This window comes from Bombus vancouverensis, chromosome 6, assembly GCF_051014615.1.
Source record: "Bombus vancouverensis nearcticus chromosome 6, iyBomVanc1_principal, whole genome shotgun sequence".
NCBI classification, from domain to species: Eukaryota; Metazoa; Arthropoda; class Insecta; order Hymenoptera; family Apidae; genus Bombus; species Bombus vancouverensis.
Genome location: NC_134916.1, coordinates 7,804,937 through 7,830,304, shown reverse-complemented (window position 1 = coordinate 7,830,304; position 25,368 = coordinate 7,804,937). Strand labels below are relative to the sequence as shown.

General features: G+C 27.6%; 3 protein-coding genes and 1 long non-coding RNA gene across 14 annotated transcripts; 2 read left to right on the top strand and 2 right to left on the bottom strand.

Annotated features, from left to right (window-relative positions):
- The first annotated feature begins 903 nt into the window (after positions 1-903).
- LOC117158004 (uncharacterized) lies at positions 904-5,524 on the top strand. 5 transcript variants are annotated; one of them, XM_076619223.1, is made up of 7 exons: positions 904-1,165; positions 1,672-1,992; positions 2,279-2,920; positions 3,136-3,919; positions 4,121-4,175; positions 4,293-4,322; positions 4,495-5,524. In XM_076619223.1, exons 2-7 carry the CDS (start codon positions 1,676-1,678, stop codon positions 5,418-5,420), a joined length of 2,754 nt encoding a protein of 917 aa, XP_076475338.1. In that variant the 5' UTR covers positions 904-1,165; positions 1,672-1,675; the 3' UTR covers positions 5,421-5,524. The 5 variants fall into 5 exon arrangements, with proteins under 5 accessions (XP_076475338.1, XP_033192313.2, XP_033192316.2 ...); XM_033336422.2 differs by having other exon boundaries at positions 904-1,296; XM_033336425.2 differs by having other exon boundaries at positions 908-1,012.
- A 2,939-nt stretch (positions 5,525-8,463) lies between these two features.
- LOC117158039 (speckle targeted PIP5K1A-regulated poly(A) polymerase) lies at positions 8,464-11,990 on the bottom strand. Of its 7 annotated transcripts, none has more exons than XM_076619286.1 (6): positions 11,623-11,990; positions 11,352-11,499; positions 10,705-11,261; positions 10,552-10,634; positions 10,180-10,479; positions 8,464-10,086 (listed from the first exon to the last, which is right to left on the bottom strand). In XM_076619286.1, exons 3-6 carry the CDS (start codon positions 10,947-10,949, stop codon positions 8,639-8,641), a joined length of 2,076 nt encoding a protein of 691 aa, XP_076475401.1. In that variant the 5' UTR covers positions 10,950-11,261; positions 11,352-11,499; positions 11,623-11,990; the 3' UTR covers positions 8,464-8,638. The 7 variants fall into 7 exon arrangements, with proteins under 7 accessions (XP_076475401.1, XP_033192429.1, XP_076475406.1 ...); XM_033336538.2 differs by having other exon boundaries at positions 11,628-11,990; XM_076619291.1 differs by having other exon boundaries at positions 11,359-11,499; positions 11,628-11,990.
- Positions 11,991-12,806: 816 nt separating this feature from the next.
- LOC117158078 (uncharacterized) lies at positions 12,807-14,563 on the bottom strand. Its single transcript, XR_004464353.2, has 4 exons — positions 14,437-14,563; positions 13,590-13,859; positions 13,288-13,507; positions 12,807-13,172 (listed from the first exon to the last, which is right to left on the bottom strand). It is a non-coding gene; the product is annotated as an uncharacterized LOC117158078 (long non-coding RNA).
- Positions 14,564-14,732: 169 nt separating this feature from the next.
- On the top strand, positions 14,733-25,181 carry LOC117157942 (uncharacterized). Its single transcript, XM_076619642.1, is given in 6 exon segments — positions 14,733-15,718; positions 15,720-15,768; positions 15,771-15,827; positions 15,829-16,971; positions 18,012-18,147; positions 24,500-25,181. Coding segments are annotated over 4 exon segments (624 nt in total). The 5' UTR covers positions 14,733-15,377; the 3' UTR covers positions 16,006-16,971; positions 18,012-18,147; positions 24,500-25,181.
- The last annotated feature ends 187 nt before the right edge of the window (positions 25,182-25,368 follow it).

Below are 25,368 nucleotides of genomic sequence, written 5' to 3'. Positions count from 1 at the left end.
TAACTAGAAGATACATATATATGTATTAGTTTTTATAACAAAAATTCATTTTTCTTAAAAATTTAATAAATTTATAATTGTTTGTATTTAACACTATGATACTAAATAAAAGTGTTTTTTTATTTAATTGCTACAATTTTAGCAGTTAAAAATTTTATAAATATATATACAATAACTTCAATTTCAATAAAATGATATAAATGAAAAGTTTATATATTTTAAATAACATTATTAATCTTCGGAAATATAATAAAGTACTAGAATTATTTATTAATAATATTTGTATCATTTAAATTGCACATTTCCCTCTTTTTGTTCAATGTGGTAAGTATAATATTTGTATTTACATCTAGGTGTAAACTATTGCCATAGTCATATAAACAAATTTGGACATTCTCATACTGAAAGTATTGACGAAATCGTCCGTTTTTTGAGTGGAAAAGATCAAGATGGAGGTCAAAGAAAGGTCTTGTTCTGCGCATGGGTAATACGTATATACATATACATACATAGATACTATGAATATTTCAAACCAGAAATGAGTAGTCATTTCTGTTCGAACAGAGCAGATTCATACTTACACTCTACTTATCTCTCTAACTCGCAGAACAAGATCTTTTCTTATTGTCCATCTTGATATTTTTCGACTCAAAAGATCGACGATTTTCCCTAGCGAGTACCAGACCCGTTTTTATGACCATGTTGTAGTACTTGTAAGGAACAAATTGAATGAAAGCGTTTATATGAATCCTTATTACGAGATTAATATAAATTTGACAAAACAATGAATTAATTAAAATCAATAATATAATTCTTTATACTAATAATGTATCATTTTAATATTGTTAATTAACGTATTGAAATTCATATGAGTATACCCTTGTTTTACACCGTACCTCAAATCTGTTAGTAACTAATATGGCGGAATAGATAGATGTTGACTTTTCAAGATCCGGATATCTCGGATTCAAATATTTCTACATAATAGAGTTTAAGAAGAGACAAGTTAAATGTAATTCATTTATGTCATTATTGGTACACGTTGTAATTATCATTGAGGTCACGTGTTGTGTACTTAATTGTACTGAGTATTATTAACAATAAGTGCGTATATTACCTATTAGAACAGTCTACTTGGCAAACAACTGTAACTTCGGTTCTTAACGTAAATGTATAATAAGCGTCATTTACAAAATCAAGAAACATACGACTTTTTAATTATTTTGATTTTAAATAAAGATAATACGACTTACGTAATGAGAGTGTTAATATCAATTTTATATATTCCATCGAAAGGTTAAGAGATGCGTTTATTATTTAAAGTTCAATTTATTAAAGAATACCTATAATTGTATTAAGTACATTATTCAAAAGAAATTAAATGTACTTAATAATGAAAATTTTGTATTACTTTAATTATTACGTTTTAATACATCTATTACATAAATGTTTTACTAAAACATATCATTACAAGTAGATATATTGTAAACTTTAAAATTAAGACTATAACATAATAATGTCCTTTAGAAACATTTGAATCAACTTAATTTTATCGTAAACCAAAAATCAAATTTTTAGAATATTTGTTATAAACTTATCATGACATGAAAGATATGAAATGTTAATTTTATAGTGTTTTTAGTTAACTGAACAATTTAGTTGATCTTTCAGAAAAATGTGTGATTTAACAAAAAAAATGAAAGATTCAAGTGTTAAGAACAATGTGCAAAATGAATCAATGGATCAGTTTTATACAAAACAAAGTGTTGATAAGAAAGAATCTGCATTAAAAAGTACAAATGAAGATGTTCAACGTGCAATTGAAGGTTTAAAGGATATACCAGATGAGGAACTTCAAGAATTTCTTGATGATGAAGATTTTATGGAAGGTTTAGATGTTGTTGATGCTTGGGAAGGTGATGAAGAAAAGGGTCGTGAAGTTGAATTTAAAACTACCCATGTTAAGGATCAAGAACAAAAACGTTCTTCTAGGTAGCATTAATCATATAGAATCCATATTGTTATAGCTATTTCTTATTATATCATAAAAATGAATTTATTATATAATATTACATAATAATTACAAATTATTATAAAATATTATAATAGCAACAAACTTTCACATAGAGTCAGTTTATAACTTATAATTATACATATCATAATTTTAATATCTAATGTTACATTATAAAATCAATGTAGTTTATGTTTAAAAATTTAAATTCTTCCCTTTGAATAATTAGTAATATACAGAAAAAAATTATTATAAGCTTACTTATAGGGAAAGATATCGACGTGACCACAAAGGAACTTACAATCGTGAAAGGCCGAAGAGAGAAGAAAAGAAACATGAAGAAATCCGTCGCGATCCTTCTAAAAGCACAAAAGATATAGAAAGGGACAAAATACGTACAAAAAGAGATAATGAAAGCAAACTTCTAGCTGAAAAAGAGAAAGCTATTAAACATTTGTTGGACTCTGATAATGTTGTACCTCCAGGTACAGAAACTGAAGCCATTCAGAGCATTACAGAGAGACAAAATATAGAACAAGCACAGATGCATGTGCGTAGGAGCCGAGAGCGACGTAGAAGTATAGAACGTCAAAGAGGAAACTCATTACGGCGTAGAACTCCAGACAGAATTAGACTAAATTCTCCTCGACGTAAATCTCCCCTAATATTAAGTCCAGAACATTGTAGAAGTACTTTCAAGATGAGCAATGAGAGACATCGAAGTCCACTGAAGTTTAGTCCTGACAAAAGAAGAAGTCCAAGATTTAATTGTGCTCGTAGAAGCCCTTTTGGATTCAGTCCAGAACGACGAAGAAGTCCAATTAGACGACTTAGTTGGGAACGAAGAACAAGTGCAGATAGAAGATGGAGTGCTGAACGACACAGGAGACGTATAAATATACATGAACGGTGAGAGGACATTATTTTTAAGCGTATATAACTGCTTAAGTTTTACTGTAGATATAAAAAAATGTTTCTTATATAAATCTATTTTGTAAAACAAGTTCGTATAAAATCTAAATCTAATGTAAAAAGTTTTTTGCTTTTATTAAATTATACTGGTGAAATTTATTAACGGTTTAAATTAAAAAAATATTTTAATTTTTAAAATTTAAATTGTCAAGCCGAAGAAGTCGGTCCCGTGATCGACAACGAAGTCGCAGTATGGAACGTCTTAGAAGAAAGGTCAGCCGCTCACCAATTAGTAGACGTTACAGTCCCCGTCGTAGAAGTCGAACTCGAAGTAGATCATTAGAACGTCGAAGGAAACGATCTCCCTTTATTAATGAACTTACAAGGCAACTAAGGAATGAAGCTATAATGACATCACACATGAATTCTGGATATACACATCCTTCGCCTATGGATGGCATACCACCTCTAATGAATAATGTATATCAGCAAGAAACAGAATCTAGACCATCAATGCCAATACCATCTTACATGCATCAAACTGGATTAGCACCACCAATGTCATCAAATATAACAACTGGTGGTCCACCTTTCATAAATTTTGAAAATTCATCTCAGCCAATGAATTTTGATTCTGTTCCATTACATCCATTACCTCAAACTGAATATGTTTCTGGTCCAGTAATGTATAATCAACCAAATACTGGTTCTATTCAGTCAACACATCGACCAGCACTTCTTCCAGCACCAATTTCATCACCACAACATGAATCTGCTACATCTACAGTGGAACATATACAAACATATAATTCATCTCATGGCATTCCTTCCACTCGTCAATCTCCAATTCAAAATTTTGAATTTTCTAATAAATCTAAGGATACAATCTCACAAAACTACAGGGAACGTAGATTTACGGATTCTTATAATGGGTATCATACCTCACAAGAAGAACGATTGAAGACTCCTGAACCACCAGTCATCTCAGATACAAAAGTAATTTTGTTATATATTATAACAAAAAATTCTTTTTTTATATAGCTATATATTTTATTCTGTATTATCACACACAAAACAACAAATATTACTTTGAAATTAATGAGTAATATCTTTATGTACCTTTTCATGTAGTGTGTAGTTAAATTTTTAAATCTTGTATGAAAACATTAATATTTGCCTTATGAATTAATTTTACAGCAATTTGAAAAAACAAGTTTATCCAGTCTGTTAGAAGCATCTGTTTCTGCTAAAGGTGCGAATATATTTGATTTAATTACTATTCAAAGCTATATATACAATATTTCAAACATTTTTTATGTTTAATAAACAAAATTATTAGTTTATTTCTCACGTTTTATACATTTTTTAGATTCAACTAGTCTGCCAGTCTTGTATCCAGGTAAGAATAGTTTAATTTGTCAACTTATAATGGTTTCTACAGTTTATCTTTAATTAAAGCAACATTATTAAATAAATTTTTTAACATTATTTTCTTCTCAACCTAATTCAGGTACAGTGATATAGAAATGAGTAAATTAATTCTACGTAATTTTGTTTCTGTTTCACAATAGGATTCAAACCAGAAATATTACGTCACTGTGAACACGCTTTACGCGAACTTCCTATTGAAGATCTTCGTTTAAAAATGAAAGGACGATTTTTCTATGATCCAAAGAAGGAGAATATACAAAGTGAACAAAATGTATATTCGTCAAATTCGATTCTTTTACAAAAGAACAAAAACAAAATCTATTGGGAAGAAGAGGAAGGACAACATCTAACTTCGATAAAGCAAAATGTACAAATGCACCAAAAAATTTGTCAAACTGATGAAGTGGAAACAAATACAAAATTTGTTCAAGCGAGCGTTACTATGGTAGATTCTGAAGTACAAGTATATCCTCAAGATTTACAATATGCTGTTAAAGAAGAAAAACGACCTATTATGGATCGTTTAGATTGGAATGTGCGTGAAACATTTGATTGCACACCTAAATTTCGAGAGGCTGACGACTTGAGATGGAGTTTAAGTAATTCTTCTCAAAAAAGAACTTGGAATAGAACGGTATCACCTCCTAGAAGAATTGATGATCGTAAACATCGTATAGATTCTATATCTTCCTTAGATCATGGTTCAAGAAATATGAAATTAGAATCTCCAATAAGAAACAGAGATAATTTCTCCAGTCATAAAGGATCTGTACGAGATCATTATGTCCATGAAAGATACTCACCTAATTACAGGCATTCTTTAGAAGGACGTGATGAATTTCATGAAAACAGAAGTGATCATAGTCGAGGTGAAAGTCCAATGATGCTAGAAGATTCTGCAGAAGAATTGGAATTGGAACATACATTCCAAAGGGGAACAGATTGGCATGGAAGAGGGAAGTTACCAAGAGGTAGATCAAGTTCACTAATGAAACATGTGTACAGAGGAAAGCATTCAGGTGGAAGATCTTATCGCGGGCGTGGAAATTTTCGTGGAAAATTCTAAAATTATTTGCATAAAGCACAAACACTAAATGTAGAACCATGTAATCAAATATACCAATATATTTAAAAAGTTATAGTCTATTCTTGCAAAAATTTGGAAAGAAAGACATGAATTTATCGTTTTATTTAAAAATTAAATTTTTACATCATATGTTAAAATTATTCCAAAAATTATTACTAAAATAAAAATACATTTGAAATACAGATTGCATTTGAACATTACATCATAAATAATTAAATGCGTATATACATAAATATTCTTGACAAAATATAATAACATTATGTTTAAGGTGTAAATTATAAAATCATTTATATCTAGTGTTTTGTTGAATAAACATTTTATGGGACAATACAAACAGGTGGAAGAAAAACACTGTTTATGCTATCATTGAATTAATAAACAAATACAAATATGTGGTAATTATGAATTTCATGTATTACATTAATCACGGTTTATTACCTCGTTCTATTATTTATTCTTAACCATTTTTATAAATGTAACTGAAGTGTTCAACTGACCAATATTGAGAAAGAAAATTGAAATAACGTTTTACTATACATATTATAATATGTATTAATTAGAAAAATTATATTCATGTACAAAAAATTTCAAGTTCCATTTTAAATTGACATTATCTAATATATCAAATGAAGAATTAAAAATTGTTCTGTATTATTTATCTTCATTTTTCATATATTAAATACATATTCAAATTTTGTAATTTTAAAACAATATAAAATTAATGATTTTTCCATTTAAAAAATTCTACCAATTTAGAAATCATTTTATATGCACTCAAACATAGAAAAAATTTGATATTGAGAAATAACAATATATACATATATTTCTTTGGAATTTCCTTGGAATATCTTTTTAAATACAAAGGACAATAAATATAATTAAAAGCGTAAAAATACTTTTAGGTTAAAATATGACGTCCCCACAGATGTTTTAAGACGTGTGTAATACAATATGAATTTAATAATAATGATCTATTATGCAAAAAATGCTTATGATTTTAACAAGAAAGAGATGAAATAATATATTTATTTTTATTTTTATTGCTATTTACACTTTTATTAAAACCATGAACATAGGAATATTGGGACCCCTAGGTCCATGATTAAAACAACACTACAAGTCATATCAACATTTTATCTTTAATTTATAGTTGGAAATTAAAATCACGACTATATAAACATATTTTGACACTCGTATATTGTAGCCTAAGGAAAACTATGCGAAAATTCAGTCGTGACTAGTTGTAAAATATTAACATGAAACATAAGAATATCCTTATTCTGCGCATGCGTGACATACTATAAATGTCTCAGACAGAACAGTGACACTCTATACATCTCTATGTCTCAGACAGAACAGCGACACTCTATTCATCTCTGTCTCGCAAGAACCAGAACTTTGTTGACTTTCCACGTTTATCTTTCACGATTAGACATGACTCAATTTTCGGACGGTTTTCCCTAGGTTTTAGTACATCAGTGTGGAGACCTGTTTGTATGATCGTAATCGTGGTCCAACGAGACGAGGCAGTAGGCGCAAACAAAATGTGATTGTTGCGACTGCCACTATTGGCTACCTACTAGTGATACTCGAGTTTCTGTCTATCCTCATTCGACAGATTATAGGTATATACATATATATATCATATAATAAATGCTCATATTTAAAACAACATTACAGCCCGTAGAGTGCTGAAGCATTCTGCTTGCGTTACAACTTGAAACAATTCGAAAACTAATTCAACGTTTGAATAAAGAAATACACAACGAGAAAGATTAACTTGAACAATAATTTATATTTAAAACTGATTATATTTAAAACTGAATATTTATAATAGATTGATTACTTTAACAAGGATTTGTATTTTTATGAAATTTATTTATACTCTGAGCTCAGCGTGACAGTTCTAGCGGTTCAACGATTCTAACGATTCTCTCTGTTTTTGGGTCTCAGAGTAACAGATTTATCTGTTGAGTAGCCGATTTATTTGTTATTCAATAAGACAAATTCTTATTAACTAATGCTAATAAACATTAATTTGATTGGGGTTTACAGTATTAGAAAGCAAGCGATTTATGCCTTGGCAATGTTTTTTCCCACGGTAACGAAAGTAAATGCGAAATTTGAGAGTGATGACCGTTGTTATTGATAAATAATTTTGACATTTAATCAATAAATTTGTTAAATAACTTTTGTTCGTTGCCTTGGGCGCGCTGCTATACAGTTAGATTCGCGGCGTTAGAATTTACCCTATTACTATACAAGATATTCACGTTAGAGGGAGCCATAGTCATACACCAGTTCACAACAATAATAATAAAATTGAAATTACAAGATAAATTTTTTTAAAGTAATTAAGTATATAGACTTAGTTTTTGAAAAAATAAATAGAAAAGTTTTTGTAAAAATAAATAGATGTTTCTTTAAATAGGTCTGTCTTAACGAATAAAATGTTTAAACATGAAGAAACGATTAAAGAATTATTATATTTATATTATTTTTGTATGTATGATTTTTTTTTAAATATGTACTAACATTTATTTTGAAATACTCATTATTAATGAAAATAAAAATTGTACTATTGTACATCATACATTATCAGCCTTATGTAATTAATGAAAGTAAATATCTTAATTTTATGGTTCATCTAAATTCATACATGATATAAAATTAAGCTTTTAAAAGCTTTCTTTGCTTGTAATTAGTGTATGGTGTATTGATTTAAAAAAATACAATAATATTTTGAAACATTAAACAGCAATATTATTGTTCAAGCAGCCTAAAATTTTTGTGTATATATCATATCAATACAAATATTGCAAATATTTCGTTTATTAGAATCATTTTATATCATCTAATTTATATTACTTATTTTGTTATTATACAACTATTAATTGCTGTAATGTATTTTGTAACTTAATAGTTATAATCCTCTACATTATGAAAATCATATTTACTAATAAAAGGAAGATTTGTGGAATAAATAGATAAGGTTTATTTAAATTTAGTTTTGGTTTACTAATGACATTGAAATTAATATCTATATTTCTAAAAAATCTACAATAATCTAATACATTTTTAAAGAAAATTCATATTTTATAATACAGATCAAGATGTAATTCCTATTATTTTTCATGTTTTGGTCCAGAATTAGGTATTTAATATACATAATCAATATTATATATATGGATATAACATTACGATTTGTTAAATTGTTGCATATGTATCAATGTTCGTTTTATTATTTCAGCTATCTTACCTCTAGCAAAACAAGCAAATTCTTGAAAAACATGATCATCACAATCTGTATTACTTACAGTTAAAATTACTTTTAAGGCATCTTTCTTTTTAAGTGTACAAATAAAATCTAAATTTGTTCTATTTATTATTTTTTCTTTACCACAATTTTTTATTGCGTGTTCTGACATAAGAGCTTCCTTTTGCAAACAACTCAAACTGGGATCTATAACATTATTGTCAATTCGTCTATTACGCCATATGCAATGGGTCCCAGTACAATGAAGTGTAACTGTTTGCTGTTTTTCTATATGCACATCTGATAACATCTCAACTTTTTGCTGCTTTGCTTCTGTTTCAACTGGAAGTACTTCAACTTGTACTATGAAAACTTTTTCAAAAATATCTTTTACTATGTTAAAAACAGTAGAATACCAGTCACCATTTGAAAATTTCGTTTTTTCTGTAGTGTTTACACATGTTTCCATACTATTTGATCCATATTGAGATTGATTTGCAGAAATTGTAATATTAAATCTACCTTTCTTTTTAAGATCTGTGGTGAGCAAAGTTTTCATTAGATCTTTATAATCATTTGTACTAGATATTGCACAAATTTCTGCACCAATTAAACAATATCTTATAACAGAATCCAATGTGGAAAATTGTGTGCCTGCTGTAACATTATGACTTAGTTCTATAGGGTCTTGTACACACATTGGTTTATTAATGTTGAATTTAAGAGATTCATCTTCTTTTACACATGCTTTATATCTATTCATACATGATGGTAAATTTTTTATATTTTTAAACTCTGATTCTGTGTGTACCATTCCATCTATCGGACATATTACATGCGATTTAAATTCAAAAGTCGCATAAAAAAAGAAAAAGCCATGAAGAAGTTGTGGAATATTATTTTTATTTGTAATTGGTGGTAATACTGCATTTTTGTCAAAATTAACTTGCCATCCATTTATAATTTGTGGTCGACGTGTACTTTTAAGTACCATTAAAGGAGGAATAATATTAACAGATGGCTGTTGTAAGTAAAAAATAATTAACAACACTAAAGCATAATTGGATATTTTCTGTCCACTTGATATTTTAAAATGTCGTGCCCAATATTTAATAAGCAACATTAGTGGTTTTAACCTGTTATCAAGAGATATGCAATATTTTATCAAATAGCTTTTATATACACCCAAACTATTCTTGAATGAAATATCACAAGAAACATTTGTTCTAACATAATAAAATTTTATAATAGGTGTCTTAGCTTTTGGAATTAATATTATGTTAGAAAAAACACAGTTCATTCGATACATAACTTTTTTTACTTCTTTAAAAATCTTATGCATAGTCCATGCATCTGTTGATGTACTTTTACTTTCATTTATTGGTTCACCTTCAATAAAAGGATATGTACTTTTATTAAAAAGAATAGTATAAATACATATATTATAAAATAATAATAAAATTGGATAAAAAATTGTCTTACCAATATCCATATATATATCTAAATCACATTCCTTAAAACCTAATCCAGTTTGAGTTGAACCAAACCTATATGTTTTACACCTTGGAAATATCACTTTAAATATTTTATCCATTTGTATACAAACAGATTTGTATCTTGTTTCTAGTTCAATATCAGTAAGTTGCACTGCATTTAAAAATAACATTAACTGATCATCAAACGTAGATTTTTCTTCAAATATATATTTTATGTTATCATAACTTATAGAATCTGTATTTTCCACAAGACTATTTTGTTTCTCTGATTTTGGCCTTTTTAAATCTAAGAAGAAGATAATTATAATTTATAAACATAAAAATATATATATATATTTTTCAAATGAATAATACTCACTATTATGTGCTTTTCTTTTTTCTATATTCAGCTTTACATTATCTATCCAAACTGGTTTATTTAATAAAGCTTCAGCAGAACTTCTACATTGTTAAAAGATTATAAATATAATTACAATATCAAACAATACAACAATATTAAATGTAATTTTACCTGTCACAAAACTCAACTATGAGATAACTTGGACCAAATTGATGTCCTTTAATTACACCATATTGTTGAAAAAAATGAATAAGTTTACGAGCAGGAATAAATTTCGGTAATGGCGAAACAACAATTGACCTTTCCATAACTTGCAATCGTTCCAGTCCTTTTAAATGTTTCCTACCTGCAAGATGACCTTGCAAGGCATATTCATCTTGAAAATATATTGAGCATACGTCACAATGTTTTGACATTTTTGATTAAGTATTTAAAAGCATATAATATTTTTCACTTCAAATTTATCAAAGTTTTATCTGCTTTGTCTTTTTTTTTTATTACTATTACACATTTAATAATGTACACATTAATAAGATATTTAAAAGATCGATCTTTTTTAAATTATATCTTTTTTTAAATATATAATTATGTAATATTATCTTATTTTTACAAAATATTGGCTATTACAGAATATTTTACTGAAATACAAATAAGTCTTTTTATTTTGTACAGAAGTCTCCTATCTTATTTAAAATGCACCAATTATTGTATTTATTTCTTACTTCCACCTTGAATAAAAAAGATAAGCATTATTTAGACGTAATATCATTGATAATTTTTTAATTTAACTTGTATTAATTTTATCAAGAATGTTTTACCATTTACTTTTTAAACTGCTTTTTTATCTGTTCACATATTCCATAATGTATTTTAAGAGTAATACATTTTTTAACTTAGTATTTAAATTCTTTCTTATAACAGAGAAATACAATAAATGCCCTTTTCTCTGAAGTTGTATATTTGAACCTGTAAATAATACGAGCAATGAAACAATCCAGTTTTTATTAACTTCAAATTTCAATCTGAACTTATAAAAATAGTATTGTCAACTTATAGTAGTTATAAGAATCAAATATTAGATTTTAATACATTACATAAAGATGACAATAAGTAAATATGGAATTGGTATCTACACATTACACATTTACATTGATGAATAATTTAGTTTACTTTATTAGTTTTCTTTCAGAGGATCGCTCACCGATAAATAATGATTTACAACATTCTACACTCTAACCTGTCCTAACCTAAGGTTTATTTCCATTGCTTACAATTTACAAACGTTTTGGGGGAAAATATCATATGTTCCTTACGACGAATTGTTGAATGTTAACGGAAATGACGTTATACCGTTATTCTCGTAAATGAAGCATATCAAAAAGTATTTTTAATTTTCGAAAATGTTGTAAATCTGTATTTGTAACAGTATTGCTACAAAGTTATTTAATGTTTTGTCAAATTTTAAACACGTGTAAAATGAAAGCATAATTCAAATTAATACTTAATTTTAGTAATAACCTTATGAATAGAAGAAAGTGACACAATAAAATGTTATCTAAGGTCTCAGACATGCTTGTAATGTTTATCAAATTATTTTTGGTATTGATAAATGTTATTAAGTTTTACAAATATTTGTGTTGGATGTTCTTATATATTTAATATTAATATGAATATTTCTAATGAAATATTTGATATACAAGATTTAATTTTGTTCTCATAATATTTTATAATATAACTTAAAATTTACTTTTATCTTTACTTTGGATTTCCAAATTTAATTTGAAAAATTTCGTTTGGATGAAGTTCCAAGCTGAATGCATATTGTGTAATTCTTTACATTACAACATTATTGTTTCTAGAATCTGATGTCATATGAAAATAAATATACAATATTTTTGAAATTCAACAAAAAACATTTTACAAATTTTGTTATAACCCATCATGTGTCTGTGTACTTTTAATATCTTGTAACTACTTAAAACAGATTACTGAAGATTTAAAATATATAAATATATTTTTATAGTGCAAATTCATTGAATGAATTACTTTTGTTAAAATAGTGCAGTTACATAAATCTAATTTTTCAATAAAAGGTTTCAAACTAAGTGGTATAGAACATGGTATATATAATAAGTGGAAAATAGCTTTCAGTACTTTTAAAAAATTTTTCAATTTTCCAAACATGTTTAGAGGAATTACTTTAGCGAATGTAAGATCAAAAAATAACTTCAATTGCTTTTTATTAATATGTTACTTGCAATTTGATTTTACTGGATTAGATCCTTGTTTATGGATTAAATGCCTCAAAATATTAAAATACTGAAGTTTTTTACATCCCTTTTTAAATTGCTCCAAAAGCAAAGAAACAAGTGGAATAGGATCTTCATAATTAGCAACAATATTATTTTTTATACTTTCTTTTATAATAAAGTTATATATGTATTTCATTCCCAAGTTTATTTATGTCTAAAAGACAACTTATCAAACTTGTATAACTTTTATAACATGGTAAATTTGAAAATGTATAAATGAATATCTAATTCTTTATTTATATATTACAATATATGATAGACATTTTGTTTAGTAAATATTTCCCGTTTTTTGTTTTATTATTTTCTTAGCTTTCATTTGAGTTAAACCTAAAATAATAATTTATTATTAGTAATTTATATCATGCTATTTTAAATTTACATAAGTTTAAGGTTATTTAATGACATATAAATGATACATACATATAAGAGTATCAAAACTTACTTGAAATATCATAAGTATGATATTTAATATGTAATATATGTGACATAAAAAGCCTTTAGGTAATATTTCTTTATGTAATTTTTCTTTAGTTTCTTATCTATTTCGAATGTAATGTTTTCAAAATATTTATATAAATATTCCGATAATAAACTCTATGTCATAAAGACTTCAGAACCAACATTTATCGTGTTGAAAAAACATTTTATGACGTAAATAGTGCCTAATTTAGAAAAAAACAAATATTTAAAAGTATGAAAATGTAAATAAATAATCAAGATAATAATAAACTAAAATATACGAACTGCTGAAACTTTGTATTAAAGGCTTTTTTTGTACTTCATGTGGTAGAATTATCCATCGTTTATATTTTATAATTAGAAAGTCAATATGTGAAAATGACGATATTTTTTAATACAAAAAGAGCATAAATACAAACACCGGTATCAAAATATCAAAACTACTTGATTAGGGGAGAATGTTTGTATATGCGCATTAAATTGGTACGCAGCCTATTACGGATGCGGTGAATATTTTGGATATCGCATTGTTTCTCCTTTCGTACGATATCTAAACTATTAAAATGTTATCTTTTAAGAATCTTTAAATAATTTTTAATTACGATATAATTACTAAGGCAATAATCTATTTTTCATACAGTTATAGTTGTTGCATAAAATATTAACATTACATATCAAAAAACTGCTATTTACAGAACAGATTGCATAATAGTGCCGCAAGATCAAGAATATTAAATATTACGTATAAAAAATTTATATATTTAAATTTATTATAATAAACTGTACGAAAAATTGTATTTAATACTGGTTGCATATATATTCGATTTAAAAAATTATTTTCCTAATCAAAGAGAAATTTGAGACATAAATTTTATAATTTCATAATTAAAATTTTTAATGATAATGTAAGGAAAATTTTGCATTTTTATATGATTCTTACATAAATTGTCTTATAATATATATTAAAAAATAAAAAATTTTTCCGTATAGATTAATTCTGTACTTTATAAACGATATTTTACTGATTAGTTTTTCTAAATAAAATTATTGAATTATTTCATTAGATATTACATCGACAGGTAGAGTATTACATCAATAATACTATCATAAGTATATATGTATGTATATATACCTCATTCTATTATATATATCATTTTAGAGTTTAAGGTGTGTAATACTTATGAAAAATCACTTAAAAATTGAAATTATTAAAAGTCTATTTATACACTACATATTAGAATTAAAAATTTTCATTTATCTAGTGCTTTGGAGTACTATATAACCTAGTTTACAAGATTATATAAATATATACATATATGTATATACATATTTTTTTAATAGCAATTTGTTTAAAATAATGTAAAAAAGCTATATTTATATAATTTTAGTAAAAAAATAGTTAAAAGAAAGTGAAGACGCAAGGTTAAAGAAAGTGACATTAAAAATATTTATTTAAAAATAATTGAAATAGTTGAATTTACATCACAGATAGGGTTGGTAAACCTGAGTATGAGCAAAAACCACATGGAAAAGGTACTGATGATCAGTGGGAAGAGGTGAAAATATTAAGAGACAGAGAAGAACGACAGATGAGAAGCGCCACAAAACGGAGATGCGGACGTTTTAGAAAACATTCGGCATGGATCGAGCTCCATGTTCGCCCGTGAAAGTGATGCGGTATATCCGCGATTAGGGGATACAAATCTCGTGTCTAGTGGGAGGACGTTGAATAGTTTATATGCGTTAGTTTGTGAGTCAGTATTTGGAACCGGTCGTTTCAAGAGTGGCAAGGTTACTTTAAGGGTGTGTAATCCCTCGGCGTGTCAGAAAGTAGCGTGGCGAAACGATTTTTGGTTTGGTCTCGGTGCACGAGGAAATCTTGGTAAAAACCGATCGCGACAACACAAAGTAATACAGTTTAATCGAAAGAAGATATTGGAAAGAACGACGGAGAAGAGAATACTAATAACAAGGGCAAAAATAATAACGTTAAAAGTGGTGGCGAAGGCGGCGACAACGACAACGACAGTGACGGCGACGACAGCGGTGGCGCAAGGTGTGAGGACGAGGTGAATGCACGGCGGCCGCGGTGTGTGCCAGTGGTGTGCGCGCTCGTCGCTCGTGGAAACCCGCCAAAACCCGCGGCCGCGAACAACCACCAGCAAGAGCAGCAACAATAGCAATAACAACAGCAGTAGAAGGAAAAGGAGAAGGAGGAGGAGAAGGAGGAGAAGGTGGAACAGCATTAGCAGTAGTAGTAGTAGTAGTAGTGGTAGCAGCAGCAGCAGCAGCAGGAGCAGAAGCAGCGGTAACGCGCGACGTTGTGCTGTTTTGACAACTTTCCGCCGCGTCGGGGCGTCGCGCCGTTTCTCTCGCGGCGGCGGCGGCAACAGCAGCAGAGACAACAACAACGGGATCAACTCGTTTTAAGAAGGTCGTTCGTGACGGCGGTTACAGTTGCGACGCTGCTGACCCCTCAGCCTATACGACGACGACGGCGGTGGCGACGACGACGGTGGTGGCGGCTGCGTTGTTATTATTTTGCCGCGGTGCTTTTGACCCTACAAACCGGGCGAGTTCATTGCAGCGCTTTCGCGGGGGTGTCAGCCAGTTTTATTACTCCGGCCTTCTCCGTCCGCAGCAGCAGCGCCGACGGCGCCAGAACCATACCACGACGTGGTATATGCAGCATGTCTACTAGTGTATGTACTTGATCACACCAATAATCCAGGCACGTTGAACCGCCTATTCATAGGGCGAGAAGTTGCCGACAACTTCTGAACATTGACTTAGTGCGATATCTTGACCGAGTCAACTGAAAAGAACTACAGTGACGTTGCGACTGATTGTGAGAAAGGACGCGACGAACCACGTGATATACCTGTCGTCGGGCCGCGTCATGCAAAGCATGCTCGACTCCCCGATGGCCATAACCTGAATTGAGCCGATTTGACCCGATTAAACCCGATTCAACGTAGTCGCAGTTGAACGAACAAGCAAACGAACGAATGAAAGAAAACAAACGGTAGCCATTGACTTTTTTCGTCTTTCCTCGTGCTTGCGCTCTCGTTATTCTCTCTGCTGTTTTTTCCTTGTGATAAAGAACACGCTACCGCTTTTTGCGATTAACATGAGGATGTTCGCTTGTGAGTAACAAGTGTATTATGCTTTGATGGTATTATTCGTCTAGTGTGAAAACAAAGTAAAGATTTAATCACAGGAAAAAGATTAGTCAGTCTGCTTCTAACAGGTGACTAGTTGAACAAATGGACGGATTGATCGCGATACGTATACTGTTTCTCGTTCGTTTAGTGTCCTCTCATAACGGTGTTAACTTGAAATAATCATGCTATGGAGCACTGTGCACTTAGTGTCATTGATACAGTGTCGGTATAGTGTCAACCGTTACGTGTAATTGTCTGAAGGTGGTGGCGTGGGAGTCCGACATTTTAACCGCTCGTATTCACGAAAAGATACAAGTGTCCACGTGTGAAATACGGTCGCCACTCAGGCCTGTGAGAATCACAAGTCGAGCTTATCAACAAGATTTTTTAGTGTCTTCTCTGATAAGAAACTTACTATGCGTGCGGTTAATATTTGATTTCATGGTCACGATCTATTTATTTTTCCATTTTCGTGACCACACCGTTCATTACCAAAGAAAAAGGTGTCAAGCACGTTTCTTACGTCGCACAGTGGGTTATTTGCTCGATCTAGTTGGACAAAAGTCAGTTTTGTTAAACTCATTACAGGTAAAAATAACTTTTTATCTGAGAAAGGCAAGTACCACGGAGGCAATAAATTGCAACTGTTTTCATCTTCACATTAACATGTATAGCTTCTGATGATTAATTGAAACTTGACCGTGTCTCACAGCGAACGTACATTTTGTTGCTTATTTCCGCGATAATAATCTTTCAAATTCGTCACTTTTTCCTGTTTTTAAAGGTACCTGTCAGTATCAAATTATTTCCTTGTTCTGAAGTACGTAAAGGTGCATAAGTCTCAAGCATTTTAATTAAAATTTCATTCATTTCAACATACTTAGAGTATTAAGGAAAGGAATTTTTTAGTTAAATTTAAAGGATCTATCATCATAACTTGAAAGGATTTGTTAAAATACATGAATCTCCTTGTGATCATTGCGAATATAATAAATGGTCATATGTGATATTTTTTCACTAAGGATTACTTTTACTTGAAAATTTTGTTTTTGGGAGCATTTTGGGTTAAAACAATGACTCGAAGAGATATATATCAAAGAGAAATATTTCAAAATATATTTCATATAATGCAACAAAAATAACATTGTAATATTAATGAAAAATTAAAATTTGTTAAAAATTACATTTTGAGTCATGAAGAATACTTGGAGGATTAGACCAAGAAAATTAAAAATAAATTTCCATTTTTAAAATCTGAAATAAAACATACATTTTGTACACATATCTTAGTTATATTTAATTGTATGTACATATTATTATATTTATCGATAATAACAATTAAACCATTAAAAACACATTCTAATGATTTTTTGTCTTTAAATTGTTTTAATTTTACCACAAATAAGTCAGTAATCATGTTGTCGATCAAGCAAATAACAGAAGTAATTTTGACCAGCTAAATTGGAAAAACATCCCACTGTGTGTCAATTTAACAATTTTAAGAAAGAGTAAATGATGGAAATTGTGTAATTTTGTTTAATAGCAGAAGAAAGGAAATTATAATTTTTAGAAACCAGTGTGTCTATTGACAAGTTAACAGCATCGTTGAAAAATATCTGTGCTTTGTAGTGAAGTGTTGGATGGTATTTTATCAAGTGTCTAACAATGAAAAATACCTGGTGAGTCAAAATTTTAATATATAACATTTATAAAAATATGTAATCATTTGTTCTTGCAAAGCATATGTTTTAATTAGTTATTCGAGATAAAGAAAATGGGAGAAAAGAAGGAAAACAGAATAGAGGGGGGAGATTGGTAGTAGAAAAAACTAAAGAAGTATAATTTCATACTTTTATTTATATTATTATTCTTTTCATTAATGTAGTTAGAAAAACGTGAAAATATGAAAGAAGGAAGAGAAGAATATCTATAAACGAAAAAATTCATTTATTTTGTTTTTAGTTCTTAAGGCTTAAATTTTTAAATTATGAAATTTTATTGTATTGTGTATTTTGAAACGTTCGTACTGCATCGAAAAGGTAAATGGACTGAAAATAGTGTATAATAGATTTAATTATTTTTAATGTCCTTATATTTGTTTTCATCAATTAATTTTTTAATGTTATTTTTATCTCTTATTTTCTTTTTAAATTTACGATTTTGTGATTCGTGTAGAAACGAATGTTTCTAGGTTAGGTTACTGATCATTAGTACTTAACCTCAAATACGGTTAATCATCTCTTTTTCTTGATCTTACCATAATTTTACTGGTTTTCATTATTCATACATGTTAATAAACAAAACAAGAATTTCAAACAATGTAATTGTTTTTCCCTTTTCCTCCAAAATTGTATATCGATAATTTGAAATCAGTAAATGTCTAGTCTAATTGTTATCAACTTGTTACAATTTGTTATTATTTATAAAGTTTTACTCTCCACTTTCTGTAAAAAGATGTATTTTTTATAAAATAAAGAAGGTAAAACTTCACTAGAGATGTATTCAAGATCATTTTATTGTTCAGTTAGTAAGGCGACATATCTTACATGAAATGTATTGCTATTTTTGAAATTATATCAAATATGATGTTAACTTGGTTATAAAAAATAAAAGTAATATCATAATGTTTAATATAAGTATTTCAAATGGTTACAAGTAGAAATTAAAGCAAGTTATTAATTGCCATTATAATATTATATTTTTTATATTCTATTTGAATAGTTCCTATATCCTATTGTCAGTTACAGATTTTTAACAAATTGTTAGATTTTATAGTGTATATGAAAATTGGTTATAAATTTAATTCCATTTTAAAATAAAAGTTAGATTATAACATATAAGAATAAATTTGATTGTGTTGTAGAAATTTTAAGTTTTTTTATTTTAAAGTACAGAATACTTTACGAAACTTCTATGTTTGTGCTTCATGTATTGTTTCTTTCCATATTGTAAATTCTAAATTATCATATATTTTAAAAAGGAAATTACATATTCTTAGAATATTTGGATTTTAAAATATATAAAATAGTTAAAATATGTAAAATATTTTGAGTTTTCAAAATCAATGTAGCCTCCATCATTTTTAGAACATTAGAGAGGAAGAAGCAAAGCGAAAAAGACTATTATATCGTAAATTTTAAATTGAGATTATAAGATTTGAGAAGTTTTTCTGAAATCAAAGTTACTGAGGGTAAACATAAAAATGGTATAATTCTTTTAGTTTCAATTATTAATTGTTTTATATCTATTATATTATTTATTTTTATAATTTATTATAATACGTGCAACAACAGATCAGGTTCATTAGATTTTTCATACTTTGATACGGCGAACAATTTTTTAAATATTTTACATTTGTCAAATGTTTACAGTAATAAAAACTTAGAGATATACATGCAACAATATGTTAAGTAATGTGATTATAAGCTCTTAATGAATATTGCAGTGTAAAAGAAACAACATTATTATATATATGTGTGATATTTACTATTATGTTTTTAATACTGCACGTTTAATAATGATATATAATTGTTAAAATACTTGTATCTCTAATTTCTATTATTGTTTAATTAATAATATATAATTTTTACAATCTGTAATTAATGTATAAGTGCAATGAAAAGAAACAAGTAATGCAGAATAACGTAAGATTTGCAATTATTTATTATTGATGCAAATTATGATTAAAATTGATTTATTGATTGCACTAATTCTTAATAGAAATAAAATTTTTAAATATAAAATTCATATCTGTGTATAAACTAAACATTTAATTTTTATGCTAATATTACAGAATTTTTTTTATATTCAATGTTATTCATATTTTAGTTATAATTTAGTAATTAATTAGTGTTAATATCTTGAATGTTATGACTTGTTTGATATTTCATTACTTTGATATTTATAACTTGTTAAGCATTGTTACGACTTTATTTATTGATTAATAAATGAGTTATTAAATTAGTAAAGTAGTACTGATTATGGTATTTAATGGCAGATTTAAAAGTATTGACTTTTTAAGATGATGTGCATTAGTACATATTAAATTATTGTCATGAACACATTCCAATTGAGTTAACTATTTAAGATCAATAATTAAAATATTATAAATATATTAGATCATTTAATATTATAATACATGAAATATATTCATGAAGTATAATCTCATTTATATTGAAAGAAGCACATTTTTACTATCATTGTAAATCGCACATTATTTTATCTAAGTTATTTAAAAATGTAAAGTCACATAAAATTTTATAATGGATATTTTATAATAAATATGAATATTTACAGAAGTACATAATATATGCCATGTAATTAATATTCTAGATCATATTAGAAGATGATTATATAATATCATTCTTTCTATTTTATATTTCAGAATTAAAAAATAATCAATGTGAGAAATTATAAATTGGCGTTATGTGTACTATGTTATCATATATATTATATGTTCATTAAATCTTGGATATTAATATTAGTTTTGTCATTCTAAACATTCAAAAATATTAGTTTCATCATTTAATTAATGGAAGCAAAATTTTTGTTAATAAAAAAAGTATAAAATCATGTCATATACGTACAGTTGGAATTTAAATCTAATTAAGAATTTTATTTCTTTAACTAGAAACATATTATATGTATATGGAGACATAAAGCAAAACAATGTCTGTGTTTTACATGATATATGTTAAATTTTTTTTTAATGTGCAGATAGAAATTATAATACTGATGATGAAAATTTGTATAAAGTAATGATTCATGATAAAACGTGTGGGCTTTGTTGGGTAGCTTCTAAGTATTGATATTTGATTAGAGGATTAATGAAGAAAACAGTTGCTTACTTTAATGCAAAATTAAAACATTATTAACTTTTCTTTTGCATTATACAGTTAGTAATTTGTAGTACAATATTTGTTTAATAATTTGATTTATCATAAAATAAATGAATGTAGTCCACAATAATATTAACTTGATTATAATAGGGTAGCAATATACAATAATGTAAGAATTAAAAATCCAATATAAGAATCTAATGCATAATAGTATAAGGAATTAGAAATAAAAACTCACCAAATTCCTTGTAATAGGCTCTGTGTCTAAAGTATAATGACGTAAATAAAATGAAATAAAAAAGAAATATTACTTTGATTGTTAATATAAATCACTTACATCATTTTTCCTTTTGATAAAAATTATACATTGCTATACGTTCAGTACAAAAATCTTATAATGTGACATTTGATATTAAAACTTTGTACGATACTTCTTGACAAAAGTTCAAATAACAATTCAATATATACTTTGTTTTAAAATGTTAAAGTATAGCTTTATGGAAGATATATTGTGGAAATATGCATCTTTTATAGTATATAATTTTGTCTTTTTTATTACTATGACTAAAATTAAGGAAAAGTAATAATTATAAACAATTAAGTATTTGTTTACATTTTAATTCCATTTTTAAAATGTGTTACATTTTGTCTTATGATATTGAATATTTATAATATGTGAAGATTAATGTTTAAATTCAAAGGATATACATAATTATATAGTGTTATACATAGTTTGTTACGATAAACATTAAAGAATGAATATAGGCTAAATTAATTGCTAAAATGTAACTAGATTATGTATATAAATATCATTTCTTGTTTATGCAATATTATTGATTTAATGTATGTATGTATGTATAATTATAATTAATCTGAAGTACACATTACAGGATATGCTTAATAAAATAAATTAGAAGTTTAGTAAATAAAGCACCATAAAATCGAAATATTTTTCAAAAAATTTTTATACTTTTATAATCTCTTTTATAATCTTAAGAAATACAAGGGTGATATAAAATAATAAAGTTAGATGAAGTAGTATTACTTGTTTAATTATTATTCTGTTTTGTTTATTTCTTAATTGTAGCTTTGGTTTTTTATTCCTTCGCTATTCCATTTTGATGAATATATAGAAATTTATAAATATCAGTAAAATAAAAAGGTATAATTTAGATGATCTTGGTATTATTTGGTTTCCTTCTTAGAATGCATGTATATTTAGATTATTGTTAATTGTTTATTTAGTAGGATTCTTTATTGTGCCTGAAAAATGTTATTTATTGTTTGATTATATCATTTTAATTTTACATCTTTTAGATTAATTTTTATGATATGTTATCGGCAATTGGTGTACTTTAAAATCTTATGCCATATTAGACACTATTATTAGTACTAAATCAACAAATTTTTTCAAATATGTAAAATATCGATGTAATACTTGCATGTTGTAATACTTGAATTACATATTTTTAAATAAAAATATTAGCAATTAATTAAATAAATTGTTACTGGTTCTTGTAACTAACTTTATCTAGTTTTATAACAGTATTTAATAATATCCATAATGCCATAACCATGATAAAATTGAGAAAATCTATATATATACATCTTGTTGAGTACCTAGAAATACATACTTTGTTCTTAAAGTAATTATTAATTATTATTCTGTAATATAAATTTTAGCGTTGAAATTCCGATTGTTTAATGATATACTCGCGAGATTTCATGATTTTAATTTTATCTATAATACATTGTTACATTTGTAAAACAAAAAAATATGCTGTAGGAAATACGTTCACGATTAAATCCTGTTAAGTTCGATTAGTATCAAAATTATTTAGACTATTTTACTTTTCTTTTCATTAAATAAACCTATATATAACACATCCTACGTGCGCGTATGCGGAAACGACGTGCCTAATAATAGGCGACACGTTTACCGTCGACACTTATTGGGTAGCTTACTTACGAGATATATTTTGGAAGTAATAGGATTGACATTATAAAATGTATTTTATATCTTATGTTTAAGAAGGAAGTTATATATACAATTATTGGTTGAAGTATGCTTCTCGAATTTTGCTAAAAATTTATATAAATATGTATTTCGATATTTAATTAAAGGCGTTTAAAAGACATATCAACGGACAAGAATGCTTTATTTTCGATAGAAAAGGAATTATGCTTTTCCCCTTTTTTTCTTATAACTTGTAACGTGTGAGTGTGATAAAAAAGTAGGGTTCTATAGTATATTAAAACACATTAGTGATTATCTCAATCCAAGTACAAAATTCACGACATTGTTGAATTTTTTAATTGTTAATTAATATTTATAGATGTACTAGATCGTTAGTCTTACTGCAATGAATAGTATATATATCTTGTTCCCGAAATTTTTTGTAACATGAAAATTTTCTCTTTTTCAGTATTTCTTCTAATATCTACACAACAATAAATAATAACTTAAAAACTTTTTCTATTGTTATTCTATTGTTATTTATATAGTGTAATGTAACATAATATACTACATTTTTATTGGTCCTTGTACATTTATTGAAAATTGTACAGTGTCTGAATCTTTGTGATCGACTGTACATACATATACATATATATCTAATACTTGCATTTTAAATAATAAAGCATTTAGAAATGAATTCTTTCAATAGTAATTTTGCGTTACTTAAATATCCATTTGATATTTAATTGTATTCGTTAAAAAATTCATCATTACTATTGTCGCTATTAATTCTGTGTTCCTCCTGTAAGGGTTAAAGTTGCATGAACGTGTAACAAATTTAGTAACAAACACATCTTAGATTATAAGCACGCGCATCAGTTCCTAACCTAGCTTTTATACGCTGGGTGACAAATATATCACTGTAATTAGAAGTACTTGATACGATATTCTGAGATCTTTTTGAGTGTAGAAATTTTTAAGAAATTAAATTATTTCATAAAATTGCCAATCAATAATATATGAATATATATGAATGTATTTACAAAACAGGTGGTACACGTGGTTTGTGGATCCATAATTAATGAAATTATACAATTTAAAATTTTTCAAGAATTTCTTTATATCAAGATGAATTTAATTCTTGATTTGCAAGAACTTATGATTCTTTTAATAGAAAAATAAATTAGTTGACACAAGTATTAAATAGCGCTTTAATGGTTTACTGTTTCATTTCAGACATCAACATCACAAAGATCATGGAAGTTGATAGTGAAATTGAATGAGAATTCGTTTCGTCGAAAAGTGGAATTTACAGCGTAAGACGACAAGTGAACTGATAGCAGTAAAAAAGAAGAAAATAAAGAACTGAACGTATCGTTGTTGAAAATTGATAAAATTAGTTAAAAGGACAGAAAGGGGCTTAGGAACGAAAAGGATTACACGAGGGGAGAGTATCGGAAAGCGAGTGTACACATTCGTGGATTGCGTAATAAAAAGGGAGAGAGAGAGAGTGAAAAAGAAAAAAACTCAGTGTGTTTGTAAATAAGAGTTATTTTTCGTATGAGGGAAAAGGAGCTACATCGACGTCGAAACGAGGAGAAACGAGTGAGAAGACGTTTAAAAGTCCTTCAACGAAAGAAGGTTCGGAGGACTTTCTCTCTCTCTCTCTCTCTCTCTCTTAGAAGGATATACGAAGGTGATAAAACACTGGTAACAGAGGATAAGAAAGAGGTGAATGAAGGAGAAAGAAATACAGTGTCACAATTATTATCGAGCCTTTTTTCTATAGCCTTCATTCAAAATCAATCGTGTTTCTTCCACTTCTAGAAGAATATTATTCGCGAAGAGTGACTAGTTTAGATTTGAAAAGACTGAAAAAATTTTCACGGGAAGCAAGAGAGAGAGAGAGAGAGAGAAAGAGAGAGAGAGAGAGTGAGCGTATAAACGGAAGTAATATAAGAAAAAAGAAAGAGACCGTGAAAAAGAACACCTGGAAAAGAAGGGCTGAAAAGAAAGAAAGAAGAGAAAAAGAGAAGTGTGTGGTGAAGAAGGGAAAGGGGGAAAGAGTGCACGCTCTGAAGCGGTATTGAGAGGGCTGGCGTGCC

What these genes read in the sequence shown, in the direction of transcription:
- LOC117158004 (XM_076619223.1), top strand. Translation starts at nt 1,676, where the DNA reads ATGTGTGATTTAACAAAAAAAATGAAAGATTCAAGTGTTAAGAACAAT. An exon ending in GAACAAAAACGTTCTTCTAG is followed by an intron (nt 1,993 to 2,278) that starts GTAGCATTAATC and finishes GCTTACTTATAG; the next exon opens with GGAAAGATATCGACGTGACC. An exon ending in AGCATCTGTTTCTGCTAAAG is followed by an intron (nt 4,176 to 4,292) that starts GTGCGAATATAT and finishes TACATTTTTTAG; the next exon opens with ATTCAACTAGTCTGCCAGTC.
- LOC117158039 (XM_076619286.1), bottom strand. Translation starts at nt 10,949, where the DNA reads ATGTCAAAACATTGTGACGTATGCTCAATATATTTTCAAGATGAATAT. An exon ending in ATAGTTGAGTTTTGTGACAG is followed by an intron (nt 10,635 to 10,704) that starts GTAAAATTACAT and finishes TTAACAATGTAG; the next exon opens with AAGTTCTGCTGAAGCTTTAT. An exon ending in AGATATATATATGGATATTG is followed by an intron (nt 10,087 to 10,179) that starts GTAAGACAATTT and finishes CTTTTATTGAAG; the next exon opens with GTGAACCAATAAATGAAAGT.